Genomic DNA, 18,537 nt, shown 5'->3' on the forward strand with positions numbered 1-18,537 from the left:
TGGATGCTGTGGCTGGAGGAATGACATGCTGGAAGGTCCCTGGTGGTACAGTTAGTTGCTTGTCAGTTTTCAGCATTAGGCATGGGTTTCTTTTTACTTGCTCTCCTTTCCCATCGGGAGGAATTTCCCCACGGGTTTGAATGGCCTTTGTGCTGAGAGTGTTCCTGCTCTGATTCCTTGGGCCAGCGGTGCTGGGCTGAGCTGGGAGCTGACTCCTTGGTGTCCATGGCATATGTGACGCCTGAGGTGAGCATTGTAGGCTTTGGCTGCTCTCACTGAACTCTGGCAAGCTCCTCCCTGGTGTTTCCCTACAGATGCCAGGAGCTGGCTTGCCTTTGCAGAGCCTCTCATGCAGTTGGGTATCCCAGTGTAACACCTGTGCAAGGCTTTTGGTACTGGGGCCTCCCTTGCTTTTGGCCATGTTAGAGGTAGACAACTGTGTTGGGGTTCTGGAAGCTCCAGGTGATCTGCAGGTGGGCCTGCCTGTCCTGAAATAATCTCAGTGGGCAGATGTGAGTGAGGGGAAATGAACCTCATCTGAGGAACTGAGAGAGATCTTAGGTTTTATTTCCTGCCTTGGCAGGTGGTGGATAAAGTGGTCGGGATTCAGCAAGGAAAGGCATGCCACCAGACCAAACATTTCCAGCTTCTGGCTCAGGAAGCTCTGAGTGTGTCAGAGAGGGAGAGCTGAGTGGGAACAGGCTGAACAAAGGAAGAAAAAGGATCACCTCGCAATATCTCTTCTCGTTCTGACTCTGTCCCCTCAGGCTTTTATGTATAGGATATGGAGAGTGAATCAAAAAGCAGTGCCTGGTTTCAACAACTGTTGAGCACTTTTTAGCTCTGAGGTGCGTAGCCAAGGAAAGGGCATGCTCAGACCACATACCAGCCTTGCTTGCCAGGGAAATTGGTGGTACCTGTAGGAGCTGAGTCCTTGCCAGCATCTGACTGGTATTGAATGTTGGTGAAAATGGGTCTCTTCTGATCACCCAGCCCTCACTATCTGAAAGCAGCTGTGGACAAAGGTTCTGCAGGACAAACTGGGCAGGAGGATGGATAACTGATATTTTGCTATTTATTTTGGGGTGTGCCTTTGACAGAAACTGGGGGTCTCCTAACTGGTATGTGTTACTGTATTAATTATGTCTTGAAAGTTACACATTCGAGCAAGTGTACTTTCAAGAAAGTATGCACACTGCAATAGCAGAATGCAATCCTAGTCAGGCACCGTGGGGGTTTGCTCAGTTCTGGGTAGGGGCAGAGCCAGGAGACAGGCAATGCCTGGAAAGATGTGCTGGCTCTGACTGATGTTTTTGCTCAATCCCATCCTGTCATTCCACAGCTGGGTGAGAAAGTGGGTTTGTTTGATGCTTGAACTCCCTTGGGAGCCAAGGCTGCCACCAGAAACATTTTCCAGTGAGCTTTAGAGTACTGAATGCATTTGGAATTGCTCAGTTGTGGCATGATTGTCCTGAAGGTCAGAGGTGCCTGTACACCTTTCTCTGGGGCCACTGGTACCTGGAGACGTGATGGTCCTGTTAGGTGCACATCTGTTTGCAAGTAAGGCTTGATGCCTTGGGGAGGCTGTTCTCCCTGCAGTGTGTCTCGTCTTCCAGCTTCCTTCAGAACCCTCTCAGTCTGAGTGAGGCCACAGAGCTGGTGTGCCAAGCCCTTGAGCTGGATGTATGACACAAAGGAGAGCAGACTGGTGCTGTGGTGTCCTGTGCTGGGATGTATAGTCAAAAGTCACGGAAAGCTATCCTGAAGGATGGGTGTAAGTTGTCACGTGAGATAAGGGGACCAGTAGACAATATAAATTATTCTTCTCAGCTTTCTCCCCATGGCTGAAATGTGCAAATTAAATCTGTTGGGATTTATATTGAATTTCTTCTCACACGAGCTGGCAGAGAACTGTGGAGTGCTGCAGGAGGGAGATGCACATGGCTGGAGGGAATGGAGTGGAAGGTTTTGTCATCTCTCTGCTACTAGACTGGTACCTATCTGTGGAGGTGGTGGTCTGTACTGGAGATTACACAGCAGCCATATCAAAAAAGAAAATGAATTTCAGGTGAAATTTTTCTACCAGGGAGCTTCCTTCAAGCAGAAGCTGCCTATTGGGCTGCTCTGCTTTTGTGCTGCCATGGGTGGAGGTGCCCAAACCCTTTAGCAGCGATACTCAAAGCCCTCCAGTGCCTTGCAAATGAGCCTGATGAACCTTTGCTCTCATACCACCAGTGTGTAACATGGGTCTGCAGCGGTGACACAGATACAATCGTTCTTCTTAACCTTCCCCTGCTGCTCCTGCAGTTCATCCTTCCAGCCCTCCTGGGTGGTCATTTCCCACTTACCTCTGTGCTTCAAAAGCCATCTCCCTATTCCTATAATTTTCCCTGGAACTGAAAGCCACTGAACACCTGGGTGGTTCAGCACAGCCTTTTGCAATGGGAAATGAAATCAGCAAACACAGAACTCTCTGCTCGCCACACAAGTACCCAGATGTTTGGGCAACTCTGAGCTGCCCCCTGGATGGGGAGGCTGAAGGCATAAACCACAAAACTGGAATTGAAGTTTGTGTCCTGAGTGACAGCACTGAAAATACAGTCCTGGTCAGTTTGTGAAGAACTGGCAGGTCCTTCTATGTGGGTCTGCCCTGAGAGTGGGGAAACAATCTCAGGAGTAGGTGTAAGACCCACAAATGTGATGCTGATGCACTTTCCTTTCAACATTTGCTCTCTGAATATAAATTCCAAATAACAACCTAATGTTCTCTCTGGAGAGGATACTAGCCATTTTTTGTGTGTCTGAACTGGAAAACTTCAGTGTTGGTTGGGCTGACAGCAGCCTTCTGAAACCCACGTGTGTTTTTGTGGTGTGTTCTTCATCAGGGTGAAATTTCCCCCTGTGCAGAGAACCCTGACCAGGGCTATGCTTCATCTGTGTGCTGATCTAGTCCTAGAGGGAAGTAGAACTGAGGTGGTACTGAGGACTTTGACAAGGCATGGACCATTTTCTAAAGCAACCAAGGACTTAAGCTGACAAAGACGATCTGAAACCTGACAAAGACCGTCTCTGCAGCTCAGTCTAAATTGCCCTAAAAGTTTGATCCATCCATTTTTTCCAAACTCTGTCACCCTTTCCTACGTTTTTACCTCTTGATTCCTTCCCCTTCTCTATGACTCCTTCTTTTTTTCCCCTGCCCTCCCCACACACACAGTCCTTCCCACACTTTTCTCTTTCTGACAAACTCGGCAGGTGGGAGTTGGGGTTTTCAGATGTTCAGGAGGAAGGGGGCCTGCATTAATTACAGCCTTGTTGGGGGTCGTGTGGGTGAGATGGTATCCCCTGGGAGCCTCATGACTCTTTGAGATGCTTTAGTAGACACAGAACAACTGAAGCAAAGCAACCAGCCACACCACAGAGTTTGCTGATGGGGCGGGGAAGGTAAGGTTCTTCAGGGTTGTCCTCCTATGGTGCTTTTGTGGAAAGAAATACAGGGCAAAAGGTCTTTGTTGTAATTTGTCAAGGAGTCACCCCAGTGATTCCATGATTACAAGCCCTGACAGGAGTGAGAGAGATACAGCTGGAGAGAGGGAGAGGTTGGCCTGATCTCCTGCAGACACCACAACTGCAGGATACAGAAATTAAGCTGAAGAGCCTGGGCACTGCTCAGAGGCGTAGGGCTGACATTTAAAGGAAAGGCAGCAACCCACCAGACCCACTGCATGTTTTTGGTTGATTTTCTTTGTGGTTTCTTCTCATTTGTTTGTTTGTTGTTTGCTAACCTTCCTGCCTGCTTCGGTTTTCCCCTCACCTACAGATTGGCTGTTGCAAGCTTTTGGATGCCTTTTTCCTTCCCTCTTGACTGGCTTCATCAATATTGTTGCTCTTCACAAGGGCTGCTTGCAGGGCTGGGAGGGCACGTGGGTCCTTCCCAGCCTGGCTTCATGCTGGCTCCTTATCCTGTGCTTTACCCCCACAGACTCAGCAGCCTCTCTGCAGGGAATGCAATGCTTGAAACCATCAGAAAGAGTGGCAGGAAAGAGGCTGAAGTCTGAGAAAAGTAACAGGAACATACTTAGCACATGGAAACCCAACCAGCCAGGAGGATAAGGGAGAGATTAGGATTGGGGAAGGAGAGTCTTTCTGAGCTGTTGTGGCCATGACAGGAAAGAAGCATACTAAGATGATTGCTCTTGTTGCTTTTCCTTCTGTCTGTCACGGCTGCTTCCTTCCCTTTTTTTCTTCCACTCACATTTATAGCAGTTGTTTTGCATGTGAGATCCACACTAAGAGAATTTCCAATGCAACTGGTGCTACTTCCCCTTTTTCTGGGAAGACAGGAGGCCCAGGGGATTTTGTTTTATGAAACAGTGGAACAGGGCATCCAGTGACTTGACCTGGCTTCCTGGGGACGCTTTATCTTGCTGTGCTTAGGTGCAGCAAGGACCTTGTCTGCAAGTTCACCAGTGATCTCCAGTGCTCTCAGCCTTCTGCAAGCTCTGCTTTTTTCCTGGGGCCTCATTTTCTGCTTTGTCTCCCCTCTAGGGCTACAGCCTTCTCATTCTACTCACAGAAGAGGCTGTGGTTCACCTGGATTATATTTAGCAGCAGTACTGTCACCCCATTTTTTAAGTCTTTTGTGAATCATATTGTGGTTGCCTTGGTTTTGCTGCTATTTGTTTAAATTCCTGTACATTACAAGGAAGCCTACTCATATTTCTGCATTTTCTGTTCACAGAAAACTGTTCACAGAACAGCAGCCACTCAAAGACATTCCTTTTTCAGCAAGGCTTTCATCCCCTAGATCCTGCCCTCATACTTGAAAAACCTTGATTTTCTCTCCTAAGCAATTTCTGACTCTAGGTGTGGCAGATCAACTCATGAAGCCAGTGGTTTCCTTGGGAGGTTTGGATGTAGATGAAGTTTTTAGGTTGTAGATTTTCAGTACCTAAAGATGACTGACATAATCACCAGAGAGCATTTAGTGAGACCTCTTCACCGTGCTCAGGGCGAGCAGAATTGGCTGAATAGGCAGTGGGTGCCTGCAGGGTCAGCTGAGAGGGCTGTGCAGAGCCTCTGGCTGCAAGGAGAGGGGGTATGGTCTGTACTGCACACTCTGGAGAGAACCATTTGCAAGGCAAAGGTGAGGTGCAGTGGTTGCAACAGCAGGGAGCACAGAAATCAGAGTTGCTGTGGAATGACCCTAGAAGAAGGTAAGTGCTGAGAGGTTGGGGCAGCTTTTTCCATGATATGTTGGCCCCAGTAGAGTTTTCACAGGAATCTTTTTTTCTTTCAGAATCAACTGGCTTGACTGGGGCTGAAGAGGCTGAAATAGAGACAATCAGGAAGCACAAGCAGGAGCTTTTGGATGACATTGCGGTAAGGACCATCCTGTCCCTTGTGCCTGCCTAGCCTTCTGAAATGTATCTTCACCATGGAGCATCTTTGCTTAACAGTCCAGGCCATGCAGAAGTGTTCTTGCTAAAGAGACATTTTCTCAGTCACGATCCAGCTTCAGTTTTAAACTTCAAGCTGCCCTGGCCTGTTTGCCACCAGGGTACATCCAGCCTGTGGTACTCTCTGCTGCATGAATCATCAGCTGCCCCAATGGGATGCTTGAGCAATCTTGAGCTGGGATTGTATATGTAGGAGTAAAGAAATGTCTTCACTAAGTCGTACTGGCAGGCATCTGGCTCAGCATTTATGATTCTTTTTAATTACTGATTACCTGCTAATGGCATATCAGTCCTAGTTACCTGCAGCATCCCCCTGTGTTTATCAAACTTTTGTTTGCTTTGTGGACCTCTAGCAAATCCTCCATGAAGGATCCTGTCTCCAAAGAGGTCTCATGGCAGGACCTTCCACACAAGTGTCTGTGGCTGGGACTTGTTTTCCTTCTTTTTTTTTTAGCAGACTCAACCATTTCTCCAGCAGCTCCTAAAATGTCTGAAAGTAACAGATTCAAAATCAGTCACTAAGACTGCATCACAGCCCTGCATGGTGCTGTGCCCTTTCTATTCCGTTCTGCCTCCACCATGAAATGTGGTTTCCCGTTTGAGAGAGCTTATAGCACTGAATCATTGGACTTGGACTGATTTTTTTCCACAACATGAAGCTGTCCAGATGCCTAGGGAATAGCTGCAGTATTTCCTGGAATGGAGTAAAGGATTAAGCCAAACTACATGTTACTTCTTAGGCTTCCAGAACTCCTCTCTCTGCTGCAAACCAGAATGGTCTCTCATCCCCCTCTGCAGAACAGAATATGAATGTACGTGCCTGGGATTTGCTTGTGTGTGTTTGTTTCTCTTCAGTTTTCACAACAGGCAATGGGCACTATAAGAGCAGGATACTTGAACAGGAATACTACTTTTTTTTTGCCCACTATGGACAGAGAAAGGTTGCTAGACTGCACAAACCCATGCTTTAAAACCCATAGCCATTAAGCAATGGAATACACAATGGCCAGTGGAGCAGAGTGAGTTTGGGTGAAAAGAGTGCCATAGAACAAGAGACATTTTCCCCAGGGGATTTTTTTTTCACAATGTATCTATCAGTACCCTTAAGGACAAAGACTTGGGGGCATATCTGGGGGAAGGAGAGGGGGGAAGAGAAAAGAGGATGGGTCTTGGCTTGCCAGTAACACTGCCAAAAGACAGCAGTGAATAAAATAACAAAATTGATAATAATTTGAAAGTAATGAGCTGAGATCATGGTTCTGTTACATTTGTGCAACACCTAAAACTTAGTAAGGATCACTCACGGCTCTGGGGACCAATGAAGCACAACAGAAGGTGGCCAGAGCAAAACTGAAACCCAGAAGCTCTTTTAAGTTATGGAATATTGCAGAAATTCAGTTTCTCTATCTGATTATGTGCTCGATCCACATCCTCATTCCTTGATGAGAAAGGTTATTTTATGACAGATCCTTTCTTCCCTTGCCTGTTCTGGTTGGTATGGGGAAGAATTTGGGTGATTCCTAGAAGAGAGCTGTGGTGCACTTTGGCTTTGAGGTAGAACATAACTGCAGGATGGAAACAAGGAGATATAGACACTTTCATTTCCATGGTAACACAGAATATCCAGTCAAGGCAGCCATGGTCTGTCATGGGCCTAAAGGAAAGTAAATTCCACAATTGATTTTTTAAAATCTGGCAGTAATTACTTTACCTTTACTCCTTTTCTCTTTTTTCTCCACTGAACAGGGTTGTCTTCTCAATGGTATTTAAATGACAGGTACATTAAAAATTCTGTGTTTCACAATACAGCCACTTTAGGTTCATATTGATCGCACAGTTGCCAGTTCCACTTCTCCTTTCCTGGATGTGTAGCAGGGTTATGCAAAGTAAAAGCTCAAAAGGACTGGGCACAATGGAAGGATTCTTGCATCTGACATTGTTTGAGGAACTGGAATTGACAGTGGAGCGAGTTCTCTGACACTTGCCACACTGATTAAGCTTGATTTTTCCAGTCCTGATTGGCAATAGGCATGAGAACATCCTTCTGCCTCTCTTTCCAGTTGCTTTCATCTGGAATCCAGCAGGGTCATTCCAGAGCAGTGCCCATTTCGTAGGCATCCTTGGCTGGTCATGACCACCTGACCTGTCCTTTTCCTGTGACTGAGGGAAGAAGTTAGACATACTCTTACGCTTCCTTAGGCTGTGTCTGCTGTTTTCCCCTCCATTGCCTTCATCTTCCTGATATTGCTTTTGCAGAAGCTGAAGGAGGAGATTGCTCAGGTGTTTGCAGAGATTGAGTGTTTCCAACGTGGAGAGGAGAAGGAAGTGGCAGACAGTAATCCTGGAGAGCAGATCAGGTGAGTGGAATGAGTATTCCTTTGCTTACAAAGTCTCTCTTTATAAGTTGAAAAAACAGAAACACTGATTGGATTTGGTTCACAACAACGTCAGGGAAATGGGCAGGGAAATGAGGCCCTTCTATTCTCAGATTTCTCATTATTCCTGGATAGTCAGACACCTGTCCATGTGATATCTCACCTTGTGAGTGAAATGACATGGTCCTTTATTCTAAGTTTGACTTTTCCTTCTTTTTTGTGTTCACAGCAAGCTGTCACAGAGGGATAAAATTCTGTCCCTGGGCCGGAAGAAATTCAACATGGATCCTGAAAAGGTAGGATTTGTTCCTTTCACCTGTGAGGGTAAAGCTGGGAGGAAGAGCCTCTGCTGGCTGCTGTTCCAGTTGCAGCCACTGATGTCAAAGGAACTGTGGCAGGGCACTGTGGGGATGGGTTCCTGCCTCACTGAGGCTCCTGTTGGGAGCAGCCTCCATCCACCCTGCCCCTGACTGAGGTCTTCTGATATGATCAAGCTGTGTTGCCTCCCCCCACCTTGGGCTTAGAGGCCACATCATGCAATTCAACCCAAACCTAAGAGAAGTAAAGGGAGGATGCTGTGACACTGCCAGCATGCCATGAGAGCTGGCCTTCCTTCAGCACAGCCCTTCTGACTGTCAGAGGCTAGGAGCTTGCTATAATGTGATAAAGGAGGATGAACTAAGAAGGTGAGAAGTTTTGAGAGTGTGTCAGGTTCCTGGGCTCGTTCAGAACAGGAGAGGACAGAATGCCTCTGTCATTTTGGAAACAGTTTTGGTTGAATTGTGGAGTGAACATAGCTCTTCCACTTTCTGGAGCTCTGGAGCTCTTGACTGGTGTCAAGGCTCCATAGCCTTCAGCCCTCTGCAGAAAGCTCTAAAACTATCATGATTAACTAGAGAAGATGTAAGAAAGTTCCCTCTTCCTTCCTTCTCATTAGTGGAGCATTTTTTGAGCTCTTCGAGGAAAACTACAAGCTGTGATCAAACAATAGCTGATCATCAGCTCACCACCACAGCCAACATCTTGAGTGGCTGCTGCTCTGTGTGACAGCTCTTCATGCCTCCTCTGTGCCCTGCTGAGAGCGCCAAGGTGCCTTCCCCAGGGTGCACAGCCCAGCTGGAGTGCTTGCCAGTCCCCTGGACGTCCCTCAGCCAGTGGAGTTGTCTCAGAGCAGCTATGTCAGCACTTAGAGCCTGTGTGAGAGTTGGTTTTGTTTTGCCTCTCTGCCTGACCTTGGTTTGCAGCCCCTGAGGCATCTCTCTCTACCATGCTGTGCAGGAATGCCTAAACTAACTCTAGCCCCAGTTTAGCTTTCTGAGCTCAGTGCCAATCAGACTGGTCAAAATGTTACAGCCTCTGTGTCTGTATAATGCAGATCTCTGATTATCGCCTCCCTCTTGCTACATGCCATAGAGTGGGAGGTGCTGCAATGCAAGGAAATTTCTTTGCCCCTCCTTTCTAAGGTTACACTCCATCCATGCAATGCTGATACTTATAAATGAGTTCCTCTCTCCAAGATCCCATGGAAAGGTCCTGAGGCTGGAGGAGGTAAGCATTAGGAATCCAGTTGATAAACAGCTTTGGGGAGAAACATTTTCTTCTGGAAAATGGGGTCCCATCATCACTGCAATGTTTTTCAAAATTAAATTGATCTTACTGAAAATCTGTCTGGGGAAAAGAAAGGAAAATAGAGTGGAAAAAATCTCACAAAAATTTTGATTTCTTTGTTTTAAACTGCTTTTTCTTTGGGGCATTTTAAAAATAGTTTCATATATATTGCAAAAGAAAGTGAAATTATTCTCTTGAAGTAGAACATGTTGATGGATCTAAAACAATTTTCATTCTTTTATTGTATATTGCAAGGAGAATTGCAGTGTGGTCTAGAGAACTGCAGCATTGTGAGATATTGTCAAGAATCTTTTGAAAAAAGCCTCAACTTTTTCTCTGTCTTTAAAAGTCATGAAATTCTCTCTAAAATAGGATATTGACTCTTTGTACCACCCAACTCACAACCTCTGTATTCCTTAAAAGGCATATTCCATCCTTATTGTCTGGGAGGGATGAAGCTGAAAAGATTGCAAACTTCTCTGTTCTGTGGCATAGAAGAAAAATCTAATAAAAAATTCTCTCAAGTTGTTTCAAGCCCATATTTTTGTCTGAGTACATTTTTTTTATTATGCCTTCTTCTTTAAAATAAACAATTTTTCTTTTAAGTTAAGTTAATTTAGGGGGAAAAAAAGACATTTAGGAAAGGAACACGAAGACATTTTGATTGAAAATATTAAAATTTATTATTTTGACTTTTCCTTTTTGGACTTTAAATCTACATTGCCCTATTTTGTTTGAGATTCCATTGCAATGAAACATTTAGCCAAATCTAGGGATGAAATGAAAATGGGACTGACAACCCATAGTGGATGAAGAGGGATTGAATGAAGATGAGAACATGGCTGTGGTTTCCTATGAAGGGAGTGGGGAGTAAGAGAGGAGCAAGTACACTAAAGCTAAGGAAGGCTGATACCAGAGTGTTGGGATCCTGTTTTCTCAATAGACCATAGAGCTGCTTTACTTCCCCATCTTGCTTCTCCTTCCCAGGGGATCCAGTACCTGAGAGAGCAACAGGTATTGTCCTCAGACCCGCAGGAGATTGCCAGATTCCTCCACAAGGGTGAAGGCCTGAACAAGACAGCCATTGGGGATTACCTGAGTGGGAGGTGAGCAACCCAGGATGAGGAGACCTCTTGGATGCCCTGTCCTGCCTGGCCCCTCTGAGCTACCATTTTGTATGACCTATGGCAGACCTCATCCAGGTGCCAAGACTGAGCATATCTCCAACCACAGTGGGTTGGGTGGGCTGGACACCCCTGGGAGGGTCTTTAGAATGTGACTAAGGCTGTCTGTATGGGCTACCTTTTCTCCTGCCTGTAATGGGATCAGTCATCCCAGAATGGAGCGTGCACCTTGACTTCTTCTTGGTCAGAGGGGAAGTGAGACTGGGATGGAGCTAGGTGCATGTTGTCACACCAAGGGACATCCAGGCAGAGCAGGGTCAAAGCTCTCTTCTGACCTTTTCCCTCTATCCTCTCCCAGGAACCCCAGAAACATTCAGATCCTGCAGGCCTTTGTGGCATGTCACCAATTTGCCAACCTCAACCTGGTGCAGGCACTGAGGTGAGTGAGCGTGCAGGGGACAGTGCTGGAACCTGCTCAGCCACTGGCTCTCACCACGCAGGAAGGTCAGGAAGCCCTCTTGGGCTGGAGTGGGAGCTTCACAAGGCCCTGCTGTGTGTGTTGGCTCCAGGGCTGTTACTCTGTGAGGTGTCAACAGTTTCTCAGGGGGGTGGGAAACACTTTCATTGCCCCTTGATTCGGTTGCCCATGTGCAGAAGAGTGGGTCACTGTGGTTTCAGTGTCTGGGGGATGAAAAAGGTTATTTCTGGCAGCAGGAAACATCTGTCCTCAGTCCCCCTTACATCAATAACAAAGTGACTCTATTTTAGGGCACTTGTTTTATTAAGGCTGCCTCCTGGCAAGCCTCTTTCTCCTGAGGCCTCTGCTGCCTTGCAGGGCTCTCGTTAGGGGAGCAGAGCCGTGATTTCTGGGAGCCTTAGTTCTCCTTCCTGCATTCAGGGTGTTGGACAGAGATGTATCCAGGCAATTTCCAGAGAGGAGCAGAGCTCCTGCTCCATGCCCTGTGTTGTCTCCCCAGTGTGATGGGGTGACTTCTCTTATCTTTGTGGTGTGGCGCGGGTTGAGGGGAGGCATCCCTGTCCCTTGGACCCTATCTGACTGGTGCTGTGACACTCTGCTCCTGACAGACAGTTCCTCTGGAGCTTCCGACTGCCTGGGGAAGCACAGAAGATTGACAGGATGATGGAGGCCTTTGCCAACTGGTACTGCAAGTGCAACCCAGGAGTGTTCCAGTCCACAGGTAGTTAGGGGACGAAGGCCTGTACAGCTGAGCTAGGCTGTTTGCCAGGGAGAGGAGCCTTCCTTTTCCATTCACAAAGCACAGGCAGCATCACTAGGAAGTGTGTTTCTCCTTAAGCTAAAGGAGGCAGCTCAGTTCTTGTGAAGATTTTCAATAAACTGAGCATCTTCAATCCTCCTTTTGCTACCGTGCTCCAGACCCTCCTGATGGGCACCAGACTGAGAAGGGCTCCCAGCCTCACATGAGGTGTTACCTCATCCCAGCAGGGATAGCACTGACAGATGTAGGTCTGCAGAAACTTTCCTGCTGGCAGAGCTGTTATTAGACTGCATCTGCCCAACATTCCCCATTATCCTAAGGGCATGGAATCACCTCCCTCATAGGATATCAACTGTGTCCCTCTTTCTCCTAGCAGAGGGAACCCTTCTTCTCCTACAAATGAGAGGATGACTCTCTTCTTCAGTGCCTAAAATCCAAGCCACCTGTGGTGTGGATTGATCTGCCCTCTAAGACAATTTCCACTCATGCTGATTTTCTTTCTCATTGCTAGATACCTGTTATGTACTCTCCTTCTCTATCATCATGCTTAACACCAGCCTGCACAACCCCAATGTGAAAGACAAACCCCACTTTGAAAGGTTTGTGTCCATCAACAGAGGCATTGACAATGGAGGGGACCTGCCAGAAGAGCTTCTAAAGGTAAGAGGAATTCCCATTCTCTCATCCCCTGGGTCCACTGAGAAGCAAAGGTGCAGAGACAGGAAATGCATCCATTAGCAAAGCTACAGCTGGCATTTTCCTGAAGGCTCAGCAGGCATGGGACCTGCCCTGTGAGGCAAGGTAGAGGTGGGCAGCCTGCTTAGATGTGTCTGCCTTCACCCAAGGAGCCTGAGCAGAAAAACTTCTGTCTTGTGTCAAAGGGGCCGCCTACATCCCACACCTGGGCTTTGCTGAGCAGCAGCCCCTCAGGGTAGAGGCTTTAGATCTTACTCCAGAGTGTTATTTCTTTCAGGCAATTTAGGGAAGGTGCAGGAGCCTGTAGTCTCTTTTTTTCCCCCTTGGGTTGGGATTTGTGTAGTAAATGGTGGCAGATATAATGATGTGAACAACATTTCAGTATCCTTTGAAAGCAGTAACCTGCCTCCCTGTCGCTGCTGTATGAATGTCACCCTTTGTGCCCCTCGGTGCCAAAGCTTTGGCTCTGTGAAATGTGCCTCCTTGTGGCCATGTAGGTCTACGTGCTGGTCTCCTGGCAGCATTTGGCACCACCAACCCAGATTCTAAATGGGGCTGCACCTCTGCCTTGCTGAGTCCCATCCTAGTGCCTTCATACTACCCACAGCAGCACTTGTGACATGCTGGGTTTGCTCACTGCAGCCTGTCTTGCTACGGGAGCACCATTTCATGGCTGTGGTTTTCCAAACTGAGACTCTTTTTATGGCACAAGATGCAGAAAAGAGCTGGTGACCCCCCCGGAGACCCTGTGAGGTGCAGACTGGGGACTGTTTTACCCCCAGTGCTCATCGTGTGCTCTCCTGCCCTTCACCCAGCTTGCCTTGTAAAAACAGAGTGGTGGACCAGATGGACCTAGGATAGCGTGTACAAGCTTTATCAGAAATCAGCCTTTCTCTCTCTGTCCTTCCCCACACATGCTCTGTGGCAGAATCTGTTTGAGAGCATAAAGAACGAGCCGTTCTCCATACCAGAGGATGATGGCAACGACCTCACCCACACTTTCTTCAACCCTAACCGTGAAGGCTGGCTGCTGAAACTAGGTAAGGGGGGGGACTCTCCTAGCTCCTCTGACTCCCCATTTGCCTGCCTCCCACCACAAATCTGCCCCGGGAGCCTACCGTCATCTCTTCTCTGCTGTCCTTCGCTCCTGTCTGCTGCAGCGGGCTGAGGCTGACACCTGCTGTTGAAACCAGCTGCCTGCTCCCTCGTCCCAGCTCCTGCAGCCTCTGTCTGCTCAAAAAGGGACTCAGAAACATAGCCCTCCCCATTCCCAGACCCATCAGAGCAAAATTGGCTCTGCGTGTGAGTGTCTATCACACAGCATCACGTCAGTGGTGCCATGGTGTCTCCTTGGGGCTCAGCTACAGGGAGAGCTGGGAGGGTGTGACTGTGTGCATGTCAGGAGCTTGGGGGAAGGACAGAAAAATGTGTGACTAATGGCTCCTGAACCTCACTGCCTTTAGGAGGACGTGTGAAAACCTGGAAACGCCGCTGGTTCATTCTGACTGATAACTGCCTGTATTACTTTGAATATACCACGGTAAGGGCTTAACTCATGGCTGGGTGGTTATGAGCCTCTGAGGGGCCAGGGAGGAGCAGAGGGTAGGAGGCAAGTCTCCCCCTTTTACCCTGTGCTCCCAGACTGATCTCACACCTCCACTCTCTCCTGTGGAGGAGGAGAGAGGCTGGACACTGCAGCTGTGGTCTCCTCTTGACTAAACTTCCCGTTGTGTCAATGGAAGGGGTCTCCTATGGCATTATTCTGCCCTTGTCACCTCCACAAAGGCCCACACAGGGGAAATCAGAGAGATTCTGAACAGTGGCATACATTTGGGGAGTATGTTGGGTGTTAATTCATTTTTCCTTGCCTTCAGGACAAAGAGCCTCTGGGCATCATCCCCTTGGAGAATCTATCAGTCCGGAAGGTGGATGATCCCAAAAAGCCAGTAAGTGTCCACTGGCTGGCACTCTGCCAACACAGGCTATCAGATGGTTGGAGGGAAGAGAAGATGCACACAGATTACTCCTACCCTACACAAATTGCTCATGTTCTACTTGCTTCTCAGAGGGAAGGTGCCATTGCAAACTGCCTTGTGCCCCCATCTAGACACGGCTGTGTTTTTAATTTATGTTTTTGGTGTGAGTAGAGAACTGTGCTTTGGCTGACTGTATTGTATGTTTTCATGTGTGTATGTGTGTGTAGGGGGGCAGAGATGAATGCATACAGCTGACTCCCTACTTATTTTGCACCAGGAGATGTGGGTTTAATTTCTCTCCTCGGGATTCTCCATAATGAGTTACAGCACATGTAGACCAAACAGAACTGTTGGTGTTAGGGAACTTGCCCAGGAAGTGACTCATTTCTTCTGTGTCTTTTGTGGATACCCACTTTTCAATGTGTCATGGCTCTGGGAAAAGTGCCTTCTATCTGCGTGGTGGCAGGCAGAAAAGAGGATGTTGCATCTACTTAAGAGGGGGAGGGATTTTCATGAGTGGAGTGGAGTGGAGTGACAGATCCTAGAAGGTGTGTTTTGATAAGTGTTGATGCCCCATCTCTCCATAAAGCCTGGTTTAGTGTCCAGTTGCTCAGAGGAGGGGTGTGTTTACCTAAGAAGGAAGGTCATCTAACTCATAGGGAAATTTTTGGGATGGGGGAAGATAAGGTCTGTTAAATTTTGGAGACTCCTGCCTATTGAAAGCTCTCTGAGCCTGTTACCCATGGTTGAAGGCAGCAGTCTTCTTGGTCCCCTGTCTAATCCTACTGCTCCACTTTGTTTGCTTTCCGTCAGAACTGCTTTGAACTCTTCATTCCCAACTGCAAAGGGCAGAAGATCAAAGCCTGCAAAACAGATGGGGATGGGAAGGTGGTTGAAGGCAAGCATCAGTCCTACAAGATCTCAGCAGCCACTCCAGCAGAGCGTGATGAGTGGATTGAGGCAATACGGTGAGGAGAGCTTGAGGCTTGAGTTGCCTTTTTTCAGCCCTAGGATCAAGTGGTCACAAAGTTTATTTGGTTATCTTTTATCAGAGCTTGAAAAGGGGGGTGGAAAGAAATGTTTGCAGTACAACAGCTATGGTATTCTTTGACTTTAAAGAGTTTTGAGGTCCCTTCTGGAGAATCTCTAGCCACAGCTAAATTCTCTGCTGTAAGTTTGCAGATCTCCAGTCCTACATTTTGATAAGTGGTGTCTCTGTGCAAGTTTAGTTAGGTTGTCTGTGCTGCTCTCCATCATTAAATATCTTACTTTTGCTCCCATTTCTTCTAATTTCCAGGACCAGCATCACACAGGATCCTTTCTATGATCTGGTCTCTGCCCGTAAGAAAAAGATTGCCAGCAAAAACTGAACCATGACCTGGTCACGGCATCAGAAAGGTGGAGGTTATTGGACAGCTTCCCTCTCACACTGGGCTCTTCCAGTGAAGAAATTTGGGAGCTTTGGTTCCATCTGCCTCCCACTTGGCAGGCTGATGACTGACAGGACAGCTTGCCCTCTTTGCCTCTTCCCCTTCCAAACTGAAGGCAGAGGCGCAGGCTGCAATCCGCTGAGGACTCTCAGAGCTGTGGGCAGGGGGTTGCCCATGTCTGAACATAAAGGCTCAACAAAAATTGGCCTTTGGGTTCTCCCATGTAGCCCCAGACATGTGGGACAGAATCTGAGAGGAAAAAGAAATGTCTGCACAGTGTTTCCAGCCCCTCCTGTTGTCACACCAGGCCAGGGTATTTTTATGTGAGGGACCATGTCCAAGATTCTCTTGGAGCTGAGCATCTCCCAGTCAGTTGCAGAGCAGAAAGGCCCCAGTGGTTTCTCTTCCATGGACAGATGTGTAAAGATTGTGGGGTGGAGGCCACTGATACTTAGAAACTCGCTGTGAAACCAGAGGTCAAGGTGAGATAAGAAGCCCTCAGTTCAGAAGAAATCCCTCTCTCCCCCTTCCTAAAGCCTGTAGTGAGGGCTGTAATCCTGGGAAGTCCCTGCTCTGTAACTGTGCCATAAATGTTAAAAAGTTAAAGATAATTGAATCCTATTATCCTATAATCCCTATTCAACATAAGGGCTAACTGAGCATAGAGATGCTGTGGGACCAGGAAAGCAGCTCTGGGTGTTTTGTCTCTCTTTTTTGATACTCAGGGACCACCACAGATTTCCTTAGGGAAGAAACCCAAACTCTAGCTCTCCTCCTGGCTGATGGCTCCCTGACAAAGATTGGTTCCTTGAGCAGCTCAGAGGCCTGGGTTTTGTATCTGAAAGTTTTGCAGTCAGATGGCATGAAAAAATGGAGGTACATACACCTACCTCCCCACCAGCACACACACATAGAGGCATTCATTCCCATCTTCATACAATGGGTTTTGTCTCTTGTGTAAAGAGAGAAATAAAAGTGCTTAAAACAAGTCCAAAACTGAGGGTAACGTGGTCATTTTCATGATAAAGTCAGAGGATGTGAGATAAGAGTATCACATTCCTGTGCCCAGCAGAGCAGCCTGAGCACTGCTGCAGTCTCTTGGCGTTTTCCTTCCTGCAGAGGGCTGTATCTACCAGGCAATCTGCAGCAAGGCCAGCAGAGCCCGATTATTCATTCCAGCTCTTTTTGCCCAAGCCTCAGGAATGCTGAATTAATTTCAAGAGGCAGGGAGCGTATCTCAGAGCTGAAGCACGCGCTCACCCTGGAGAAGGAGCGTGAAGGTTTTCTTCTGCTCATGCCTGCAAATGTCTCCTGCACTGAATCTCTTTGTTGCTGATGTGATGCAGAGTGAGTTTGCTGCCCACTGCTCTGGAGCACACGTGCTTGCACACACACAGTCACTCCTGCTTTGGGTTCAGTGCAGAGGCAGGCTCATGTCCAGAGGTGGAAGAGAAAGCAGAATATGGCCCCTTATCTTGGCCCACATCTCCCATATATGTAAGGGAACTACAAATATGCATTTGGTTGGTGAGAGATGCCCCAGAGCCCAGGACTGGAGTGAGAAATGTCTGTTCTAGTGCTTCTCAGGCTTATACTCTGTGTGACAAAAGCCATCAAAATGAAGTCTGGATTCTTTATTCTACCCACAATTATCTGGTGTTTGGTGTGGGAATCCAGGCTAAGCCTTCCCTACAGTTTACCTGGATCATTCCTGTGGCAGCAGGGTCTATCCAAGCTCTTCCCCATTCCTCCTCATCCCCAGCCCTTCTAATTCTCTTCAGGCTTCATATGTCCTTTCTCTTCCCTTCTTCCCCTGGATACCCATACTGCAGAGAAAAATTACTCCCAGGGGTTACAGGGTGGGAAGTACAACTTGAGAGAAGCAAAACAATGCACAGAGACAGGCAATTGTGTAACTTCCATCTGTCAAGCTAACCACAAGAGTCAGGAAGGGTTGGACCGTGTTTTGTTTCTCCTAGAAACTGAGGCAGGGAGACAGACAGTAAATTTGGGTTTCCATTGCCTTTCCTTGGCTCCAGTGGAGAAAATGCATTTCTAAACTCCTTGCTATGTGATGCCCTGGCCTCCTCAGTGCCATGAACACAGTGGCACGTGGTGTTGCCCACCGGCAATGCAACACGTGCTCTCTCTGAGTGTGGCCTGACCTCATGCCTGCTGAGTACTCATGTGTCTGGTGTTGGCCTGCGTGTCTGAGGACAGGTCTCTAAAACTGACCCCCCCACTCATGTCTGTGTGCTTTGACAGACTCTCTTGGAGCCCTTAGACATTTATGGGAGGAATGACTTGTGCAACTCAAATGGCATCACCAGGGAACGTGTTGCTGACCACCATCACACATTCTGTGTGCTGAGGGCAGCTGCAGCAGCTCACACAGGTACAGACACACAGGCACACACACCCAGAGCCCCTCAGGTGCTCAATCTGACAGATTGCTATCTGCATGGTAGAGGTATTTCTCTTCCCCATAGCCAGCACGTGTGGCTCACACAGACATACATGCAGAGGACTGACACTTATTCCCTGCCTGCCTAAGGGTTCCTGCACACACCCAGCCATTCTTTTTCATAATAAATGTCCATCTATTTTCATAAAAGGGCTGGGAGGAGAATAGTG

At 47.7% G+C, this 18,537-nt stretch overlaps 1 protein-coding gene across 3 annotated transcripts in view; it reads left to right on the top strand.

Annotated features, from left to right (window-relative positions):
* Positions 1-16,899, top strand: part of CYTH4 (cytohesin 4) — a 38,674-nt gene extending 21,775 nt beyond the window's left edge. For 2 of the 3 annotated variants that reach the window (XM_077178549.1, XM_054631831.2), the window contains exons 2-13: positions 5,297-5,379; positions 7,713-7,813; positions 8,061-8,127; positions 10,427-10,545; positions 10,922-11,002; positions 11,650-11,762; positions 12,313-12,461; positions 13,426-13,537; positions 13,961-14,037; positions 14,372-14,443; positions 15,287-15,441; positions 15,771-16,899. In XM_077178549.1, the coding sequence (XP_077034664.1) occupies positions 5,297-5,379; positions 7,713-7,813; positions 8,061-8,127; positions 10,427-10,545; positions 10,922-11,002; positions 11,650-11,762; positions 12,313-12,461; positions 13,426-13,537; positions 13,961-14,037; positions 14,372-14,443; positions 15,287-15,441; positions 15,771-15,843 (1,202 nt within the window). In that variant the 3' untranslated portion in view covers positions 15,844-16,899. Of the gene's footprint in view, positions 1-4,182; positions 5,214-5,296; positions 5,380-7,712; positions 7,814-8,060; positions 8,128-10,426; positions 10,546-10,921; positions 11,003-11,649; positions 11,763-12,312; positions 12,462-13,425; positions 13,538-13,960; positions 14,038-14,371; positions 14,444-15,286; positions 15,442-15,770 lie in introns of those variants that run through there. The other variant, XM_077178548.1, reaches the window with a different exon arrangement.
* Positions 16,900-18,537: the final 1,638 nt, after the last annotated feature.

Source organism: Agelaius phoeniceus, chromosome 5, assembly GCF_051311805.1.
Source record: "Agelaius phoeniceus isolate bAgePho1 chromosome 5, bAgePho1.hap1, whole genome shotgun sequence".
NCBI classification, from domain to species: domain Eukaryota; kingdom Metazoa; phylum Chordata; class Aves; order Passeriformes; family Icteridae; genus Agelaius; species Agelaius phoeniceus.